The sequence below is a fragment of the Thunnus thynnus genome, chromosome 8 (genome assembly GCF_963924715.1).
Source record: "Thunnus thynnus chromosome 8, fThuThy2.1, whole genome shotgun sequence".
In the NCBI taxonomy this organism is placed as follows: Eukaryota; Metazoa; Chordata; class Actinopteri; order Scombriformes; family Scombridae; genus Thunnus; species Thunnus thynnus.
The window spans coordinates 18142553-18164756 of NC_089524.1; the positions used below are offsets into that span (position 1 = coordinate 18142553).

The 22204-nt window shown below is 39.7% G+C and overlaps 1 protein-coding gene across 2 annotated transcripts in view; it reads right to left on the minus strand.

Annotated features, from left to right (window-relative positions):
* Positions 1-21996, minus strand: part of pex5la (peroxisomal biogenesis factor 5-like a) — a 99424-nt gene extending 77428 nt beyond the window's left edge. For both annotated transcript variants that reach the window (XM_067596875.1, XM_067596874.1), the window contains exon 1: positions 21391-21996. In XM_067596875.1, coding sequence (XP_067452976.1) covers positions 21391-21411 — 21 coding nt within the window. In that variant the 5' untranslated portion in view covers positions 21412-21996. The remainder of the gene's footprint in view (positions 1-21390) is intronic.
* Between the last annotated feature and the right edge of the window lie 208 nt (positions 21997-22204).

Consider the following 22204-nt stretch of genomic DNA (forward strand, 5'->3'; position numbering starts at 1 on the left):
GTTTTTGAATGCTCCTGTCAGACAGGGTTTTGTATTTTAGCTGTGTTATATATTTTTGGGCATCAGAATTAGTTATGTGGGCTGGCAGTGACTGTGAAACAAAGGAAGCAAGGCCATTTCGCTCACAGCACTATGCTCAGTTCCTCTGAATATGAGTTTTGATGGGAGGACTAGAAGAAGCCAAAGCCTAAAACATTACGTAAACCTAAAGGGAAACTTTAAGTTTGCATAACTGTATGGTCCTTTCCATAATGTTGTCAGATACTTATGCCCCGTCAAATTACTTTGCAGTCTGTTTCATGGCTGTTGGCTGAAGCGCTCTTGCTCGGTACTGGACCAGTTTCAAAAATTGTTGTCCCCATTAGTCTCTTAGACACAACAGATGGGAAAATAGGGTCCAGGTTGAAAAATACCGAAGTTTCCCTTTAATGTAAAGGCACATCCAGGGGGACCATTAAGCAGCAATCATGCACTTAGCAAATCATTTGTGGTTGCTGATGTTTTAAAAGCATTCACTGGACAAGTTCAGTGAGTCCAGACGATGCGAGTTATTCAGCTGAGTGAAGCAGATGACCTCACATCCTCTCCAAGTGGAAGATTTCAGGACTTTTGTCACTTTATAGTTTGTTTCTCTGGGAACAATGAAGTGAGTGAATTTGAGGACTTTTCTTGGAATGACACTGTACCTGCAAGGCATACAAAGTCATTTCATTTTGAGAAAGGGTGCAGTCAACCATCTAATGGCTCCATTGTGATCATCACATTGTAACAGTACAAATTTATCACACCAAGTATGACCCATAGAGAGGAGCGTGCCTTAAATGGGAACTGCCAGCTGTTATAGATGGTTCTCTATTGTGGAAATGCTTTACAATGGACAAGATTTTCTTCTCTTTCAATATGTCTCTGTGTGTGTGTGTGTGTGTGTGTGTTTGAGGGTGGGGAGGTGTGTGCAGATTAGTGCTGGTGCACCTGTGTGTGTGTGTGTGTGTATGTGTGTGTGTGTGTGTGTGTGTGTGTGTGATAAAGAGAAACTGTGACAAAGACAGAAAGAGAGAGAGACGCCCACAGGCAGCTCATTACCCTTCCACCACAATCACAAGGAATCCGTCAGAAGATAAATGCTTTCTTCGCTACCATTGATCTCAATGGAGCCAGGATGCCATCTAACTCAACATGGCAAGACATCACTGACTAACATGCGGGGCAACGCACGGCCACGAATATTAGTCTTTTCAGGAAATTTCACCAAAACATGGAGGTGATGTGTCACGGTTGAGTCTTGGTGTTTGACTTTTTTTTAGATTAAATTCAGCAATAATCCCTCTTGAAATGTGACAGTAAATCAAACTCAAAGCAAGGGTCAGCGTGGCCCAATGCCATTTATTCGAAGTAAAGGAGGCATCAAAAAGCAGTGCCAGTGTTACGTCTTCTATCTTTGGCAAAACTCAGACCAGGCTGGATTTTCCCCCTGAGCCCTTTATCGGAAGAAGACTGATGTCCTGATATGACTGCTAGCACTAAGCTGAACATCACAAAAACAGATTTTTTTCAGGAGACCCTGGCTATTCATGCAGAGCAGCTGTGCAAGGTGAGATACTGACGGCAGCTTTATTGCCCGTTATTTCTAATTCTCTGCACACTGGCTCGCTAGGTTTCATTTGCTGTTGTCCTGACAGCTCTTCAAGCAGATTTAGACACAGTGTGCCTTTTTGTTTTTTCCCCTCGAGACCTTTCTCTTTGACACTAACGCCTTTTAAAAACAAGCAGCAGCCAGTCACACCAGCAAGCCAAGATAGCGCTATAGTTTCATTCATCATCAAACAATGAATAAGCGCAAGGCAGCCCATTAGCATCACATGTAATTAGGCTAATCTATTGTAATCTCACCCTCTGGCAAACACACATACAGTCCCACATCAACAGATGCCCTTTCATGCCAGATTATGCCAGGATGTGCTTGTGCAGTAAAATCCACAGAGTAGAGCAAAGGAGGAACATGACAGAAGCATTAATGTTAATTTCAATGGATGTCCTTTAACCAAACACTTGGTAATCTTTAATCATTAGGTGCTTGGGTGAATGATATCGCAGTGAGGAGTGTGTTTTCTGCATCTGAAACTGATATCTGCAGAGGGCAGGGATTCCTCAGCATAACATCCACAAGTTTGGAGCAGAGTTTGGCTTCATGCCCGACATCGATCGGGATTTCAGATTTCACAATAGTTTCTGGGTGTGTGGCCAATTTAGCCTCCTAGTTTTTAAAACTGACGACTGAAGCAGCTCTTTTCAGTTTTTTTATTTGTCATCGAGTCGTTGGTGCCTGCCATTACATCATCAGCCCCAGTCCTGAGACCTGCTTGATCTGCCTTTGCAAACATCATATGACCAACCAATCAGTCTAAAGAGCTGCCCTCATCAATATGGATGAAATTAAGCATGATGATTTTGTCATGTCGACTTACTCAAGTAGACTTGAGCTGTTTTTCCTGATGAGGGACAGTTGCTGCTGTTGTAGCTTTGGTCATGTAAATGTCAGACTTCCAGTGCAAATCACCAGGCTGAGGAGTTCATCATCAAAGGACAATTTCTTTACTGGTCATCTAGAAAGGGCTGATGGTGCGGTGTGTGTGTGTGTGTGTGTGTATGTGTGTTGGGGTGGGGTGGGGCAGTGTGGGTGCTCTTCATGCAAGATTAGATGTGGGCAGCGGTGCTGATTACACAAGGGGCTGTGAGGCACACGTAATCACGTCATACAGCTTAGTTTGTTATTACCATCTCATACCCTCTGCCAGACTGGAGAGTTTCCATGTCCGCTGTCTCTGGCTGCCTTTTGAAAACTTTGTGTAGCAAATGAATGCAGAGAGGAACCAACTGTAATAATGAACATGCTGTGAAGAGGCAACCATCTCGTCTCTGATAGTTCCAATATATGATTTTTCTCTTATACTCCCTGTTATTGGAGTTAAAGCTTCTGGCCATAAAACAGGCTGCCAACAGCGTGGTGGAAATACCACGCATTATCTTGCTCTTCAAAGCATGAACACTTCCTCTGTTGTGCACAATAGACTGATTTACATTTGCAAAAAAAAAGAAAGAGATGATGCTATATAATAATACTGCTGTAACAGGGTTGATGGTGCTGGAACCTGCTGGTCTTTTTATATTATGCATATCTTTCTGGATACCTCTGAGTTGCTAATGAGACTTTACAATATACTGAGCATTCACAACAGTCTATCATGCAGATGATGAGCAACATCTTTGCATGGAATTTGTTATTATAGGGATGGTTTGCCTTCTTACATGTTGTAGGATCTGTGCAGAAAATATCTTTGGGACTTTTTCTCAGGATTCTATAGATCACAATTAATCAATTAATTGAAAAAAGGCAGTGGTGGAAAGTAACTATCTACGTTTACACAAGTGCTGTACTTCTGTACAATTTTGAGCTATTTGTACTTGAGTATGCATTTTATACTTCACACTTCTACTTCACTATATTTCAGAGGGGAATACTGTATTTTTTGCTCTGTAATTTATTTGAGAGCTATGGTTGCTGGTTACTTTTAAGATCAGTGTTTTACATATAAAATATATGATCAGCTTATGAGATATGATGCATTGCTTTAAATAAAACTAAAGAAGTTAAAATTAGCTTTACTTTTATCAGCCACAACATAAAATACCACACTGACAGGGGTCATATGTTAACTTTTAATACTGGAACTATATTTTACTACAAATACCACTGTGCTTCTACTTCAGTAAGATTTTGAATGCTTGACGTGTAGTTATGTTACCGTGAGGTATTGCTACTTTTATCTGAATATGAAATCTGAATATTTCTTTCACCACTGTTGGCAGATTCATTGATAATGAGAATTATAAAGCAAAGTTGTTTTCTGAGCCGATTAATTTTACACTGCTGCTTTTCTTATTTAGCCAAAACTCTCACCCAAACCTTAACTGAACTCAGACTGTCTTCTCATGAAAAACAAGAGCATCCATCATCTCAACTAATTCCCCAAAACAACATATGTTTACGTTCACTTAAAGCTCTCGAGTGGAAGTAGTAAGTATGACTCTTGTCCGTCAGGAGCAGAGGAGGGAGAGGTGTGACGTTACGGAACAATAAAGTCTTCAGAGAGAGGTTAGGGTGGATAGATGGTTCAACAAAACATCTGACTTTAACAAAGGAGATCACTGATCATTTCCTGTTTCCAACTGACTTTCAATGTTAGTATATTTTAACCATGACCGCACATCATTCCCTAACCTTAACACAAACCCTAATCATGTTGTGTTTGTATCTAAACCGAGTGCATAGACTAACAATGTATTTTGTTGTCCATATTTAACTTTACTCAGATCCACAAGAAGACAAGTTGTTAAAGCTGTTTCAAAACAGTTGGTACAATATGTGCTATAATCTTTTAAAAATAGACAAAACCAAGTCTCAGTCGTCTTTTCACAAACCGTTGTACAACGGTAACTAGTAATAGTCTGACCTGCTGTTTTGTGTCAGATCTGCCTGTCATTCCCAACAACAACACTCTGTCTTTTCTATCTGTCTTTATTTCTCTCTGCCCCGTTGTTAAGGCTGTGACTGACCTTTGCTGTGGCAGGCAGTCTAACTACCCTCGGGTATATGATAGCTGGAGGATAAGCTTTAATTGACGCGATAGCATTCTTGAGGTTGGGCGAGGTGAGGGAGACAAGTAGGTAGAGAAATGTTGAAAGTAGAAAGGTTACGCTCTTGAGAGGTTTTGCTCAAGGTTGAAAATGCTTCTTCATGAGTTAAGATGACAATGATGTGATAGGAGCACCCGTACAGCATGATGTGGTCATTGTTTTAACTTTAAAATAAGGTTGCAACTGAAATATTTTAAAGTATTCCCCTGTGAGAAGAAGTGGAGCTTAAAGACCACTTGGAGTAGATGTACAGTCAGGTCAGTTTGGGGAAGTAATTTTGAATTTCTTGAGTTGAACCATCTTTCTCTGCCTGACTGCACCCAATTGAGCCCAAGTCTTTTCTATGACCTTTTCATTGGACTGTATAGATTTCTTTCAAGTGGAGCTGGGAACATAACAATAGCACCAAGCCTGGCTGCTGGTATGCTTTAAGTACCACAGACATGCAACTCTTATCTCAACAGCTCGCTTATCTTTTGTACGCTGGAACAAGATAAGTCCTTTTTAATAAGGTCTAAACTCTGAATGAACTTTATTGCCTGAATTTTTCTTACATTCATTTAAAAAATACATTTAACATGTATTCACAAATAACCCTGTGATACAGTATGTTAATGTCTATATATTATTGGATGATTGTCAAAGGTAATCCTCCCCTGAGATGAATCACAGCAGAGTTTTCAGCCGACCAAAAATAGAAGTGTGTAAACTGAAGAGAATCATGATTTATTATCTTTACCGCAAGTTTATTTCCATCCATAGACTTCCACATAAGTGCACTTTTTTTCGGCCCTGCTTGGCTTACATGCATGAGCCTCGTCATTTTCCTGCACTAATGCAAACATATAGGTTAGCGATGTTAGCATAACATTAAGGGTCAGTTAACTAATGGTTAAATCTGCATTAACAATTTTTTTGGCCACTTGCTAGCAAACAGTTGCTTATTTACATATTCAGCAGTTACAGAGCAACATTATCATTCATTTGGAATTGTGTTTCTGTCCACCTGGTGAATGTTAGTCCAATATTCACTCTCTTTTTGCTCTGTTTTTGGTCCCCACCAACTCCTGAGTGAAAAATCTGGCTCTTTAGCTGCTAAATGCTCCACTATGTTAACCAGCTAATTGCTGTGTTTGTTTGCTGTTTGGTGCTGAGCAGGTAGTGTACAGTGGGTTTTTGGAGCTTTCTCTCTGAAAACAGCTGCCTGCTATGGTGAGAGTGAACCAAAACAGTAAAGTTGCTGCTGGACGGCTAAACAATGAGCTACAACTTGCTATAAAGCTCCGTAAAACAGAGGGGAGCTGCAGAGTCAGGTCATAATTCTCTGTAGGTTCATGACTACGAGTGACGCCTCTGATATTACACATTGTACTGCTCTGCATTTGCTAAGCCATGCTCACTTTTGAATGATCCTGTCAAATCTTAAGCATTTGACCAAATCCCTCTTGTAATTATACCCTGCCAACCCCGGTTTAATTCCATTTCACTGTGACTTTAAGGTCTGTAAACTTTAAGAAAAGAAAGATTACACTAGGTGGGCTAATTCACAGCCTTAATGCTATATTTGTAATTAATGCCCAATTAGTGTTTATCATGTGTTTTTTAAGGGAGAGCTAATATTCAATCACACGCATGGCTGGGTATGGCTTTCCCATATGTTACTTTTAGTACAGTAGAAAACCTAATTGAATAAATTCTTACATACTTGTATGTAAGTGTATTTGGCCATGAAGATTAATTTTCATTACGCAGCACAATTTGTGTTACCAATGATTCATTTGAAGACAGTTTTTCTCTCACAGTGAAGTGTATTGAGTTGTAGTTGTACAGTGTGAAAACTAATTAGATGAAATAAAGTATTAACACCTTGCTCTGTAACTCTGCAAATGATTAACTAAAAATCATGGAAATTCATCTACAGGTTGAGAACATATAGTACAGTGACCTCAAATGCTTTCTGTTTAGAAAAAGAGTATGGCGATGCTATTAATGATGAGTCATTAGTAAAAGTTACTCTTTTGTCAATAGCTTGTGTACTTTTAATTAAAGGGTTGAAAATGCATGTGTAGTACAGAAATTGTTAGTTAGCAACATATTCAGAATTCATCAAGGTTGTGTTAGCTAAATAAATCACAAAGGCAGATTTGTTAAAGGTTGATTTATTAATGAAAGTTAACTTAAAAATTATTCCAAAATGTGGGGATTGGTTGTAACAAAAACAGGATGTGTGTCAATAATACTTTGGAATTGACTGGAATATACTCAGGCTTTTAATGCCACAATAAACTGGAGAATGATGATGATACAAGCAGATTTATGATTAGAGACTCACTGGTTCTAATCCTGGACTGGTTGGGAAAAGTAATGAGTTTGACCTACAGTACATACATTTGTTCTCACCTCCAAACACTCCCATCAAGGTGAACCTGAATGAGGTGCTCCCAGTTAGTCCAGTATAACTGCACCGACCAACAGTAGAGGACAGACGCGAACCTCCCAGATGGGAATGTGTGTGGCGCACTAAATATCTTTGGGTTATGGACTGTTGGTCTGGACAAAAGAAGACATTTGAGGACATCACCTTCGGCTTTAGGAAACATTGATAATTTCCCCCCTTTTAGGACATTTTATAGATGATTAATCAAGAAAATAATCCTTACTGTGGAAACTACTTACTACAAAACACGTTTACAGTGGGAAAACATATTCCTCTTTATTTTTATGCTCATACTGTAGAACATTACCTACTTGCTTTTTAAGACGACCTGCTCACTTCTCAAAATTTAAGACCGGTCTAGACAAAATGGTCCCTGAGGGAATAAGGTCAGTTGTAATGGCAGCCTGAGAAACTTAGGTACCCAGATATGACATTATTTACTGTATGTGGTATTTCTAGAAACTGCAAAAACAAGTTCTACATATTGTTACACACTGTAGAGGTATGGGACACTGTTCTGCTTAAGCGGTTCAGTAACTTTCTCTAAGAGTGTGTGATGATCCGACACAAACATACAGTATCATAGACACAGAGATAGAAAGCTTGAACAGCCCAGAATAGCAACAAACTCTGGTATCTATATTGCTTGAACTAGACATTCACACAGCCAGCAAGCCCCTAAATGACACACAGGCCTCTTTCCTCGGATACAGACTGTGTCACAGACACACAGAAACACCTACACTCTCACTGCCTCTGTCAGTGATGGATTACACTGAGAGAGGAATGAATTGGAAGATGCGATAGAACAATGTTCATCCTGCCACAAGAGATGAGGGCTTTAGAAATGAATAGGTACCTTTTTTAAACAGGGGCATAGTGAGGCGTCTCTTTGTTTTGCTTTTATGTCTACATTGCTGTCTTCCTGTCTTGGGCAGCCTCAACATCCGCTGCTTTGTTCCCAAATAAGTCACATCATATTGAAATATTTGTTTATCTCTTTCTAACGGATTTGTTCCCACTGAAATTACAGTCCCATTGTTCTCTCCTTTTCTCCTTGTCTTCATATCCCACGCTTACTCTCCACATGAATATGCAGTTCTCGCCCTCATAGACCAGCAGCTAATTGCATATTTTGGCAAGATCTTTAAAATTGTGATAAAAGGCAGTTAGCAAGTAAAGCTGCCTATTTTTTTATTTATTTATTAGAAATTAGTTCTGTCTAAAGCAGGTGTACAGTATTTTTTTCTCTTGGAAAAATCAATAACTAAAGGCTTGTTAAAGACATAGATATGGGCAAATACAGGAACTGGTTGCACCAAGTTCATAAGTTGAAACTTAGTCTAGTTATGACGAAAGTGTTTACAAAGGAGAGATTTACACATCACTAAATTAAAACTGGTTACACCACACAAACAGTTCTTATGTAGAGTTTAGTTGTTACTAAATATCCAGCGTAAGCTAGCTGAATGAACCAACTGACAAACCTAACATTAGCTTGCTAATGTTTGACCCGTTTAGACAGAAGAGTAAAAGAGGTATGATGTGGAATATGTTTGACATATCTGACCTGACACTTGAAATCCCCCCCCCCCCCAAAAAAAACCCCATTAAATCTCAAATGTGATGTTGAAATATTGAAATAGCTCTTTCCTGATGGCTTGTTTTGGTAGGGTTGAGTAATCAGATGATATATGAATTGACGATATACTGCCAAACAATATAAATGTGAAAATAAAATAAATTTGAAAAATTAATAAATTTGACATTTTGCCATAGCTAGCTACTTATCTCTTGGTGTATTAGGCAAATATGAGATTTTTATCAATGTAATGTGGTTTGGTTATTGTATCCATGTACAGTTTCTCAACTGATTGTTTTCAGAAAATGAATGTAATATACGATACATATACATATATAATATAATATACCATGATATACTGTATATCAGTCTTGTGATATAAAATTGCATATTCTGTGATAAAGGATTTTATCTATATCCACCACCCCTAGTCTCAGGTGACGTCACTCTTTATTGAGTATAACAGGCTCCTGCTGATCATATTAGCTGGCACCAAAGACCAGGCGAGGCTGGTTTAATATTCTGCTTTTTACGACTGATGTCAGTTTCAAAAAGAGGTGATGGACACAGTGATCTTTAAAAACCCACACAGATGTCCGGTGGTTCAATCTCTGTGTTCCTGTTGACAGATTCTGTTTTATATTATATTCAGCTAATGCACCGTATTTGAGAGGTCGGATTAGTTTCGAGCTTTCATATGTGCAAAACCAGGTTCTGCATATTGGTAAAACTATTAATCATCACTAAGAAAACCACACAACTATGTCAAAGCCATACAGGAAACCATATGTCAATCTTATTCTGGCTGAATAGAATGTTTTAGGTGGTAATTGACTTCAGGAGATGACCCATGCAAGATGTGATGCTTGCATCATCATATGAACACGAATGTAACATCATTCACTCGGCTGCCAAGCAGCATTGTTCATTCTCTGGATGTTTGGAGGGAAGCCAGGGGAGCAGGGCCTTCAACCTCTTCACTGGCACACCACTACATTCTCTGTCTTGTGGAGAAATATGAATCACACATCCATGCCTCGTCTCATTATCTTCACTTGTGTGAACATGCCTGCATGCTCAAGGGCATACAGATGCACACATGCACACAATGGCATGCAGGTATTGTATGTGCCTTTGGAAAGACCAAACACAGACTGTGAGCTTGTACTTGCACACATAAAGGCACAAGCCGAGATGCACACAGTCAGAGAGATTGCTGCCTGTGGGGCTGCTCCAGGTAAGGAGCGGGTCCCGCTCTGCTTAAGAAACCTTCGTGTCTTTAGACCTCTCAGCTGGTGTACCCTTGAACTCTGCATACATCCCATCTGTACACCCAGATCCTCCCTGTGCTCCGCTCTGCAGCCCAGACCTCAACTTCTGCCAGGGAATTCATTAACTGCATGTCTCATAGGTATTTATAGAAATGCAAGGCGTTTCACTCTCACCTGCAGACACACAAACGCATACAAAAGTCATGAAGCACAGTCTGAGATACACTTGGTGAACAACTGAAAGAAAAGTTAAAGTTTGACCTTTCTTGCTTTCTTTACTTCCCCTATCTTCATTTACAGGAGCACTTAGAGCACCTCTCAGACAAAATCAAGACAACTGCACCCAACAACAACTACAACCATGTTGATTGGACACTCTGAGCCTTTGTAATGTCAACAAAGTTTACTTCACTGTGTTGTTCTCTGTTTTCTTGTCAGAATGATGTATGCGCAGAGTTTGAAGGCTGTTTTTACATTCAAGACGTGCACATACAAGCGCAATTTGTGACATTACAAATAATTTTGAAGCCAGTCTCAGTCCAATAAGCAACTTAATGAAGTGTGCATGTTTATAACTTCCAGTACACATACAATGAGAAGGCACTTTATGGTGAAGTAGGGCAGATCTTGTTTTAAGCACTTAAACTTTCAAAATGAACAATATTTACATGTTCATAGATCCTGATTTTTTCAATCAGAAGAGCAAAAGTTGTGCTTTTAAGATTTTTTCACAATTTAAATGTGGAAAAACCATATGAGACATGATTTATTATTCAAAGCAGAGTCATTTTAAATGTCTGAATGCATGACTGGAGGGCGCCTTTAATATTAAGGCTTTTTCACTCTCATTCTTTGTCTTATTTCTATTTGAGGGATAATGATGCTCTCAATTATAGAGCTACGGTTCCCATGATGCTTTGGGGGATGTGCACAGAAAAATAATGTTTGTAATGTAAAATTTTGGCAAATTTACCACCAATAAAATTGTGTTGAATTAGCTATTTGCATGTCCTGTATGCAATATACCAAGGGATGCTCAGACAACTGGATTACTTTGATACTGAAGAAAACTAAAAAAACATTTCTCAGGCAAGTTCTGAGGTTAAGGAGCATCTTTTCTTCTATGTTGATTTATGGACATTTACTGGACATCTGAGATAATGATACCTCAGAAAGTGTAAGTCACATGAATTTAAAAATATGCATACTATGTCTTTATTTTCAGATTTGACTCTGAGGAGTGTGATTTTTTACACGAATTGCGTCAATCAGGTGCTAAGGGTTTTAAAATACCTTAATTGCCTCTGTGAGCTGAAACTGCTCACCCCTCTACACCCCCCTGGGAAGGTGCACCTTGCAGTATGAAAACCCTCGACTAAGAGGAACAATAGCTGTAAATCCATTCACCACAAAACACTAAACAAACTGCATATTCACACATTTTTTGTCTGTCTTTGCAAAAAAATGTGAAATTGCCACATCTTTCAGCTACAGCGCCATTATCCTGCGCACTTCATCCTTCGTTCACTGTTTACAAATGACATCAAAGATTCCTATTCCCACTCCAGCGTCACACAAGAGAGCTTTAGAGAGACAAATTATTGGTTCATGAGGCAAAAAGCTCATGAAATGAATTTAAGAGAAATTAGAGCAGCTTCAGTTTACATTTCATAATTTTGACCTCTCTGCAAACAGCTTGCTTCTCCCTGCTGTAAAGTGCCGGGTTGTGATGCAGAGTCTTGAAATTGTCATTAACGGTGATCATGAGAGGGATGTAATTGGTATTTGTGGTACATACTAATTGCTGTGTTAATATGGAGACCTTGGTTTTTGCTGTGCGTTCTCCTGCAATTATCTGACAAGATCACCAGCTTGTAGAGGAAGAGCTATTTTGCGGGGCTGAGGGTGAAGATGAAGTTGCTAGGCTCAAATCTAGAGGCAGGATGTCAGGAGTTGGCAAATCAAAAGATGAGTATCTCTTGCTTGAGGCATAAAAAAGGATTCTCTCAGCAAAACAGCGATGAGAATGAGCCATGATGAAGACGAGAGCAGCGTTTCACGTGTTCCAAATGTAGCAAGAGCTCTATACTGTACCTCACTTTCAATGTGTGAATCTGTCCTCACTATCCATTCTTAGTTTACTGTAGCTTCTGTATCCAAAGAAGCACTAAGGGAGGGACAAATATAATGTGCCTGAGAGTAAAAGTGTGTTTAAACTGTATCAAGTGTGTGAGCTTTGAAAAATTAATGTTAATGTCCCAGAAATGGGAGAGTTGAGGCAGCAGAACAAAACATGAACTAGACAGTTTTCTGAATGTGATTTGATGAGCTTCTAATCCTACTTCTTCTAATAGTATTTCTTTTAAGAACTTAATTAGTCAATAAATTGATTAGTAAACTAACCACTAACAATTCTGATAATTGATTAATTGTTTGAGTTATTTACTAAGCAACTCTACAGTCATGCTATTGGCTGTGTGAGAAAATGACAATGCTAACATGCTGATGTCTAGCAAGTACAGTATAATGTTCACAGTTTTCACCATCTTAGTTATGTGTGTTAGTCTGCTAACATTTTCTAATTAGCTACAGTAGTACCGCTGAGGTTGATGGGATGAAGTATTGAACAGACTGAAAATATGAAGCTAGATGAAAAGTCACTAGGATTCATCCTCTGGGGACCATGACAATCTGAAACTTGTTGAGATATTTCAGACTTGACTGAAGTATTGGACTGACAGATTGCCATCCCTAGAGCTGCTAACATGGCTGAAAAAACTAAAAATGTACTGGATGTGCCTCCTTAAAGCTGCAGTGTGTAGAATTTAGTGGCATCTATCGGAACAGACTTGTCAGAAATGGAATATAATATTCATAAGTATGTTTTGATTAGTGTATAATCACCTGAAAATAAGAATTGTGTGGGTCCCCTTCCACGGAGGCCGCCATGTTGCACAGCCATGTTTCTACAGTAGCCCAGAACGGACAAACCAAACACTGGCTCTAGAGAGGGCCTGTCATGTTTTTTTTTATGAGTTTCACGGCCGCCGCAGGTTCTCCTACACACTTGGAATTGGAAGGTGCAGTTGGGTGGGTGTTCAGTTGGTTGCAATCTGCAACCTCACTGCTAGATGCCACTAAATCTTACACACTGGACCTTTAAATGTGAGTTTTGGTCATCATTGTATAATTGTAAATTCAATATCTTTTTGTTTTGGAGTTAGTTTTGGATTGCTGGTTGGACAAAACAAGCAATTCAACACCTTGGGGTCTAGGAAATTGTGATTTGGCACATATTGTTTCAAGCAGCAGGTTGTCTCTTTAAGTATGTAGGTGAAAACCCTGTTCACATCTACCATGATGAAGTGCACATTTGTTTATCAACAGCTTTCATCCATGATAACTCATATCTCCCCGGAGGACCACATGCTGTCTCCACTCAAGCAGTGAGACGCCTGGTTTCTGGAGCAAATTAATTCCCAGTTGGAGAATGACTGTTATGAATGGTTGGGCGAGGGAGATGGATGGGCTGCCCATTCTCCTGCACAACCCTCTGCTCCCAGTAACAAAGATGTTGGGGCTTGTCCTACTTTTGTGGGAGGAAATATGTGGCTTTGTACAGTAGCTCAGGGGACTCTCCATGTGCGGCTGCGAGGGCTGCTGTGTTAACAGACTTTGAGCAAAAAGAAACCCAGAGGAAATCTACCAACAGAGAGAATGATGTAGAGCTGTGAAGCTCCAAATTTGGATTCTTCACGTTGATTACATCCCTTCTCAGATACAGGCTCCTTGTTTGAGAGAGCTCGCTACACTGTGTTGACATTTGGTGTGTGCGTGTGTGTGTGAGTCTGCAGTTCAGGCCAAGGTAGTCCCATGACATTCAGTCTGAGACTCATAATGTTGTGCAAGCCTCGTGAACCGCTATTCTGCCATGCTGTAGACAACACATATTCACAAATGCTGCTGATTCTTCGACCAAAGTTGACGTCATTTGTCTTTTTGAGCATAAATTGTGCAAAACAAGTCTGATGGCATTATTTATCTTTCAAGCAGGCATCTGTCTAGTAGCAAGGAGCTGCGCATGTGCACCACAATCCATCTCTGGTACCTGGTAAAGGTTCTGCACCTCTAAAATGTCACCTTATTAGATATTAATGAAAACAGAGAAAAGTCACTTTGTAAAATGTTAACAAATTCTGATCTATAGGGTTTCATAAGACCAGTGGTCACATTTTCACATCATACATAAAAGCCAGTTTCTCATTTAAATGATTAAATATATAAAATCCTACAAACCCTGCTGTAAATAGAAAATTAAAAGGAGCTCTCTGTGTGACATTTTTTGATAGAATGGTGATTTATCATGTTGCAGGTTGAAAATTAATGAGATATGTAGTATTTGAAAACGTGGGGCCTTCTCTGACAATAATTGGATGTAAAAGTTTCTACTGAAAAATAAAGCTTGCATGAAATGAAAAATGCATTATGTTGTGGCCTTGTGTAGGTGTTCTGTTTGGTGTAAGTCATATATTGTTAAATATACTTTTGTGTTTGTTTATATCAAAGTCTTATCCTTTTCTCCGCTGCCTCATGCTTAAGCCAATTAACACGATCACCAGCAGTGTTGTGCCAGAGGTGTGAACTTGGTTGTTAGTTGCTGTGGTTGTAGTATTAGTGGTCTGTTTTTATTCTATTCTTTTGATGCCTCAATAATATTTAAATATTCACACAACTCCCTCTCGACATTAAGTTCCCAGCATTTAACATCTCGCCATTAAAGGCTATCCCATGGATATTTCATTAAGTCTGTCTCTAACTGAAGAATATGCAATCATGAGCATATTTAAATTATGAGTGTACAACAGTCATTTATCAAACACTAATAAACCTACAATCTCTTTCCTATTGTTTACAATAGCAAATGTGGTGTTCTGTTCTGTTTGTCAGTCGAATTGATGAATGGCAGCAGAGAAAATCTATAATCTGACTCGAACCATATTCATCAATAACAGGATGGAGCTGCTCTATCAAGTATGTAAAATGATTCAATCGAGTTGTGGTAACCTTTAGCATGACTGAGTGATCAGACAATAACTAGTGAAAGGTTATAAATTTGCATTTACATTTTAGGGTGATATATAATAAAGGCAAAATTACAGCACATTTCCTTAAATTGTTAGGATTAGATAGACAGAACTCAGATTTAGCTGAAAAACAATTAAATGCTTCACTTTGGGTAAAAAATGGTCAGATTTTGGGTTTATGAATACTCAGGAAACTTAATCTCATCATTCCAATCCCATCACAGCTCAGGAGTTAAATCAAGATATTAACTACAGATCATATCCTCAAACAGGGAAGAGTTAATGACACCAAGTATCACACACAAACCTGTACACTTGTACACTCCTACTGACAAACTTTGACAGATGACTGGTCTGTAGCACTGACAGAAACCCATGAAGACCCATGTAGTGCTGGGAAATAATGATGTTGGGTGACAGATTAGAAACCTAATGATAGCATCGTATGCCTTTCTCTCCTCTTTTCACTCCCTTCATCTGATCTCTCATATCTCCTTACATCATTCACACCCACATCTGTCCCTGATGTTCACATTTTTTTTTGTACAGCATGCAAATAACTGAATTCATATGCTCTGTGGGCAAGAAGAACCCTTTCCTCCTCAATCAGCTTATAGGACAACTGCTGCTGATGTATGCCTGAATCCCTCTAGTCCGCTTTACGAGCTCCACAAGCTGCTCAGAGCCTCTATAGAGCCTTAACTACCCAACCAGGGAGAAGGAGAGATTCCCATAATGCCCCCCTACTGTCACCAGTGACTGAGAACTGGATGCTAGCCACCTTGCTAAGCACGTTCACACAAAGCAAATCCTTTAGGTTGTTTATCTGGTCTCTTCAAAAAACTGTCTTTTAACATTTGTTTCTTCGTTTGTGAGGAGGGACAGAAATACATAGAAGATGAGACTCTGAAAGTCATCTGAGCTGGAAGTAGCTGTGCAATTAACCAAACAAAAGTCAGTAAAAAGATGGCAGCAGAAACAAGCTGACATGCAGTGTATTATCACCTTGTTAGCAGTAGCAGTGTAACAGTTTCCTGTTTACACATCCAGCAGATATGGAGTGACGTAAGCATTAATTTGCAGTTGAGTTTCAGGCCACCTGGCAAACATATCATTCTCCTTTTTGTTCTGTTTTTGGCCTCCACCAACTCCAAGGGAAATATTTGGCTCTTTCAGCATTTTCAACTGCTTGACTGTTCACCAGCTAGTTGCTAACTTTGTCTTTCTGCCCTTCGGTGCTGTTGAAAACAGCTGCAAATGATGCTAACAAGACTGAATCAAAACAATAAAGTTGCAAGCCAGAAAACTGAAACAATGAGCTAAAAAGAGGCTAAAATGCTGAGGGAACCTGCAGAGGCAGGTGATAATTCTCTGTGGGTTCATGACTACATGCGACTCCTGTCACACTAAGTAATTTGATCCATGGTTGATATAAAAAATATTGATAGAGCAGCTTTAAAGTAAGGTTTTCTTCCTGGCTGAGTAAGAAGGCAGCAAAAGAGAATTCCTCTTCAGTTTATTACTTTTTGACATATCTTTGGAAATAAACCCAATTTGTCACAGCTGAGGACAAAAATATTTATCTACCAACCCTAATCCCTTCACTGTTAAGCTAAGGCCTGTTTCTAATCATGTCCCCTCCTTGTAATTATCTTTTGGTGTGGAAATGTATTTCTCTCCCTTGTTTGTGTTGTAATGTACTACGTGCTTATTTCACACAGTTTCCTTAAATACTACTAAATACAGTGATTCATAAGCTTTAAATCCCACTATATTCCCTCCTGTAGGTGAAGACATTTAGTTTCCTGCCCTGCCACCATCTCCAACAAGGAGAGCAGTACTGTCTGTGGAGCCTTTTGTTCCAGCCGGATACCACCTGATTTCACTCATTATCCAGGCTCCTGAAATAGGCAGGCCTATTAAATCGCTTTTAATCAAGACCGTGGTTCATTAAATCAAGGAGACTTTAAAACGCTCTCTGTGGAAAACTCTTCCAGGACCCCTTTGTCATGCCTGAACCTGACCACCATGGGCGTGGGAGAAGCCTCAATGAAAGCCTCTTGAATAAAGGAGGAGCTTTAGTCGTCTTTAAGCAGAGGTCAACATCCGTGAATGACGGCCTGATAAACTGTGCAACTATGACTGATGAATTCTTGTACTGGAGTGTGAGGCGCGTACTTGCATAGACTCCTGCTGGTGTTGTGACACCCTGTCGCCCTGTGTGCCAACTGACTGTTTTGATTGATTTCTCCACTCTGTTTTTACTGTGGGCGTTGGTCAAGAGGGTTTCCTCTATACAACATCACTTAATTTTGCTTTTAGCATTGATTGGAAGATTTAACATCATTAGCATTAGAACTTGTAACATGTTGTTTTGCATTTCATTCAACACACCTGATTATGTTAATTAACTGCATTTTAACAGGCAAAACATCAGTAACAGGAATTTATCTGGGCTTTTGTGCCAGTTGAGAAAGTTTTTGACATGTCTTAGCTGCAATGATAAGAAACCAAAAACCGAAGTGATGCTACAAATATCCATATCACCGAAACAGAAAACAGGAAATACAAATAGAGAAAGATGATTCTGAACAACTCAGTGATTTTTATATTGTATCAGTAGCCTACATGCTCTTGCAGAGCGCTGGACGATAATACGTAAACAAATAATTTTTCACCTGATAAACCAAACCACTTAATGAAGAGATGGTGTGAATGGCTGAGATCTTAAGAGACTTGATCTACTTCTGATGAACGATAGCATCCATCCAAGATTTTCCCCCGGGGACTTAGAATATGGTAATCAAATTATGTAATCATGTTGTGCTTAACAGAGCAAATATCCAAAGGCCTTGGAGCATCTCTTCCATTAAGCCATGATGTCTTTTATACACACAGTACAAGCACTCCTGTAATTAGATTCACTGTAAACATGAATACTGAAGTAGGAAAACCACCACACAATTACACTGAAATCTAAGATGTCAAGATGTTATGAGAAAGTGCCATCTGAAAAAAATGAAGTCAAGGTCAAGGTGTTCCTTATTATATACATCAAAGGAAGAATATACAGTACATTGGTTGAAACAAAAGCTCTTCTACTGTAGCTTTTCGTTTGATAAAGATGAGCAGCTGTGCTGAATCAGCTCACCTCACAGCATCTTCGATTGCACCTTCGCAGAAAGAGCAATGAGGCTGACATCCACACCTCCAAATTGCTTTTCTTCTTCTGCATCAATCTTTTCCAACATTTGATACAGTACAGTGATCCATTGCTCACAAAACACACTGACACACACACTGTCGTTAACATACACAACACAAATTAGTAACTACTGCACTACAGTACCTTTATTCACATGTGTTTGTGATACTTTTAAGACCAAAAGCATGATCGGAGAAACTGAAGACACAAGTCCAGCCTTGTATTTCTGCCAAGCAGCTCTGGTCGTGCCAAGTTCTGATATTACCCATGCAGAGCAGAATCTACACCAGCCAACCATGAGGACAATATTTGGCCTCCATTCATGAAACCCAGCTCATGCCAAGACATTTGATCCACCCAATATTGTATCTTCATGTGCAGGCCCACGGCAATTATGCAAACATGCTACTGTGTTTACTGAAACACCTTACGCTCCATGGATTATACTGCCATATTAACCCACACTTATACATAGATGTACTAGATCCTGGAGGAATTAGAAGGTGAAAAAAAAGAAAAATACCAGAAAAAAAAGGCAGAAAGATAGGACATCCTTATCTTGTTCCCTCAGCCAACTGCTTCCTGAGCTGCAACACCATAAGCTAACAATTCTCGCTGACTGACAATCGTGTAATAAATAAGGACTTAGAAGTGTATCTACTTTGAGGAAGGAAATCTGATAGCTCTGACTGATGCTGCACCACTGTTACATCAAGAAATGTGCACAGTATGAGCTTCATTTAAAATTCCCTGTTACAGAGCACAGACACAACTCTTGCAACTCTCAGTAGCCCAGAGATCCTGCAATACTGCTGTAAAAAAGACCCGTTATTATGCTGGCTTTGCTGTTTTACATTGAACCAAACATACTTTTTATACAGAACGGCGATGAACATTCCTGCCTTGAACAGGCTGGTGAAAAGGACTACTGATTTAAGCCTCACGCCTCAGTTCAGAGGTCACTCAACATCCATGTAATGTTTTACACTATTTTAAAGCAACATACTGTATCTTAAATGATATTAATGCAAGATATGGAAAATTTCAGGAATCTTTCTTACAGCATGCACCCTCATTTAAAGTCCCACCTTTGCAAAAACATCAAGATGAAATTTAAAGGTGCAGTGTGTAGAATTTAGTGGCATCTAGCAGAACGGACTTGGAAGAAATGAAATATAATATTCATAACCTTAGAATGAGCCTTTTATATCTACAAAGGGAGCGGGTCCCCTTCCACGGAGGCCACCATGTTGCATCATCATGTTTCTACAGTAGCCCAGAATGGACAAACCAAATATTGGCTCTAAAGAGGGTCTTTTGCGTTTTACTGTAAGTTCTCCTGCTTGCTTGGAAGGGGAAGGTGAGGGGAAGTGTATTAATTTGCTTGCAATCTACAACCTCACCACTAGATACCGCTAAATCTTTCACACCGGCCCTTTATAAATTATCACGAAATAGAGTTTGGACGTGTAATTGAGGATTGATTTTAGCCTGAAAGACTTCCACGTTGAACAAAAACCACTCAGAAGTTTTACACATTTTGCATATTTGTCTGTAGTTGACACGTTACAAGACAATTTACTGTCCACTACACTATGATGATAAAGCAAACCCCACCCATTCCCCACACAAGCAATACATCATGACCAAAGTCTGGCTGTATCACTCACAAATTCAGGTGGCTCTAATTTCATATGCACACACACACACTTGACTTCTAGGAGAAAGTGTTGTCAACATCAAAATAAATGCATCAGTTATGCAAGCGTCATGGCAGAAGATCCATTACCGACAGATAGAGCATCTGATCTGTATTCACTGGACATTTGCTGCTGGAGTAGCCCCATATAGTGCGATGATTGAGAAAGAGCAGTATCAGGTTTCAGGCATGATCTAAACAAAGCACAGTGTAATGACTTGCATGCACATGATGAGAAACAAAGAAATTTCAGATAATTGAAGCATCATGGAGTGAAACATGGAAAACTGTGATTAAAGGGGAATGTGTTTAATCTTTGATTATATGTCCCATCACTCACTATCCTGGGCTTTTTCACAGACTCTTAACAAACTCAACTGAGGTAATCCAGACAAGAACTGCCGACTGCCTTGTCATGCATTTTCAATGAATACTGCTGCCTGAGTAATACATCATGAAATATTAAATTTTGGTCTTTAATGCTCCAGAGTACTGACTCAGGAGTCGTCTTTTGTTACATAATCAACTGTCTGGGAGCTGAAGTATCTCTGTCAGCCAACCGCACTAATTTCAATCACGCATCTAAAATCAAGAAGACGCTATCATTAACCACTTTGGAGGGATTATTGTTTGCACTGTGAGATTATTGTATTCAAATGACAATGATTATATTGTACATCAAACATGCTGCTGGAAGCTTTAGGTAGCAGTTACACAGTCCTCTGATATCTATAAAAGGAAAACCAGCTGAGGCATGATCACTATGTTTGCTCATTTTGTCATGTTTTGAACATTTTTGTGCCTTTTGTCCCATTTTTCTTGGTGTCTGAGTTGTTCAGCCTTTACCCGTGATGTAACATAAAAGCGTCTAGTCGCCAGTATCAATTTGCTATATGGAAATCGACGTCAAATTGCATGACGTCACGTGAGCATAAGCACGCATGTTAAGAAACTAATGAGTTGTTGTTCGCGGTGTCGAGGCTGCCCTGCTTAAACATCACAGGCTCGCCTCCTGTTTACCTCTGACATGCACCTGCACGTGAAAATAGGTGCGCCAGCCCTCTCTCTGTTTCCTCAGTGAGTATTAGAGATAATTTTAGCTGACCAAGTAGAGTGCATGCATAGATAATTAATTGTTCTCCCCTTTCCATCAATTTAAGCCGTTTTGCCAGAAGGGAAAATGCTTTGCTGTCTGTCAATTCAGCTGTAACTGATCAGAGCAGTTAAGTAAGCGGTTAAAAATGAACATATTTCATCCTAACACCATGTCTGTGTTGTCAGCTGACAATCTCTACCTGCCTCGGTCTAAACGTGATAATATCCATTGTGTATGAAAATGCCCTTGACACGCTGCATTTAGAAGTGCGCCTTGATCACAGCATCAACTAAATCATAGAGAATAAACGAGCCTTCTTACCTGTAAATGCCCCTGGTACATATTGAGCACACAGTCAGTCGCGGATCTCTCCGTCAGCGGATCTTCAGACTTCTTCCAGACTTGTCAGGCTGAGAGTCGAAGTGGAAGTGTTGACATTAAAAGCTGCAGCAAGAGTTTGTTTTGGTGGGGGAGGGGGTGGGGGGGTTTTGGACAGGAGGTCCGGAGGAGCTGTCCTCTCCTCAGGTGCTGAAGCCGATACTTTGCGCTCATCCAGGATGCGCTGAGACACCGAGGCGCGCCGGGCGCAAGAGGAGTGCGACGTCGGACCGCACTTTTTTTTTTTTTTTTTTTATCTCGCAGATTCCTCACAGTGTGCTGATGCTGGTTTTGCACAAGTACCGTCTTCGGGTAATGTAAAGCAGACTTGCAGCCCTTGTAGTAAAAAAAAAAAGAAGAAAAATCTCCGCGTTTTTAAGTCTTCATCCTGATCGCTTTGCCGTTTTCCTCTCTGCCTGCATCTCACATCGCCTCTGTCTCCCTCTCGCCTCCTCTCTCTCGGCTGTGGTTGAAATGTTTTGACGCTCCTCCGGGTTCATTCTCTTCTTATAGTGCGCTCCTCTTCCCTGTTTGCCAACTACTCCCTCTGACCCAGCCCTCTGGTGCCTCCTCCAGTGCTGCCGTACTCCACAAGGAGGCACACAAGAACATTTCACTCACACTCACACAATTTTTTTCAGAAAAAACACAGAAAATGTCCAAAATGTGCTTTTATTCAAAATTTATTTTGGATTTATCACACACACATACACTTAAATATATAACTTCTTTTTATATACATTTTACTTTTACTTAC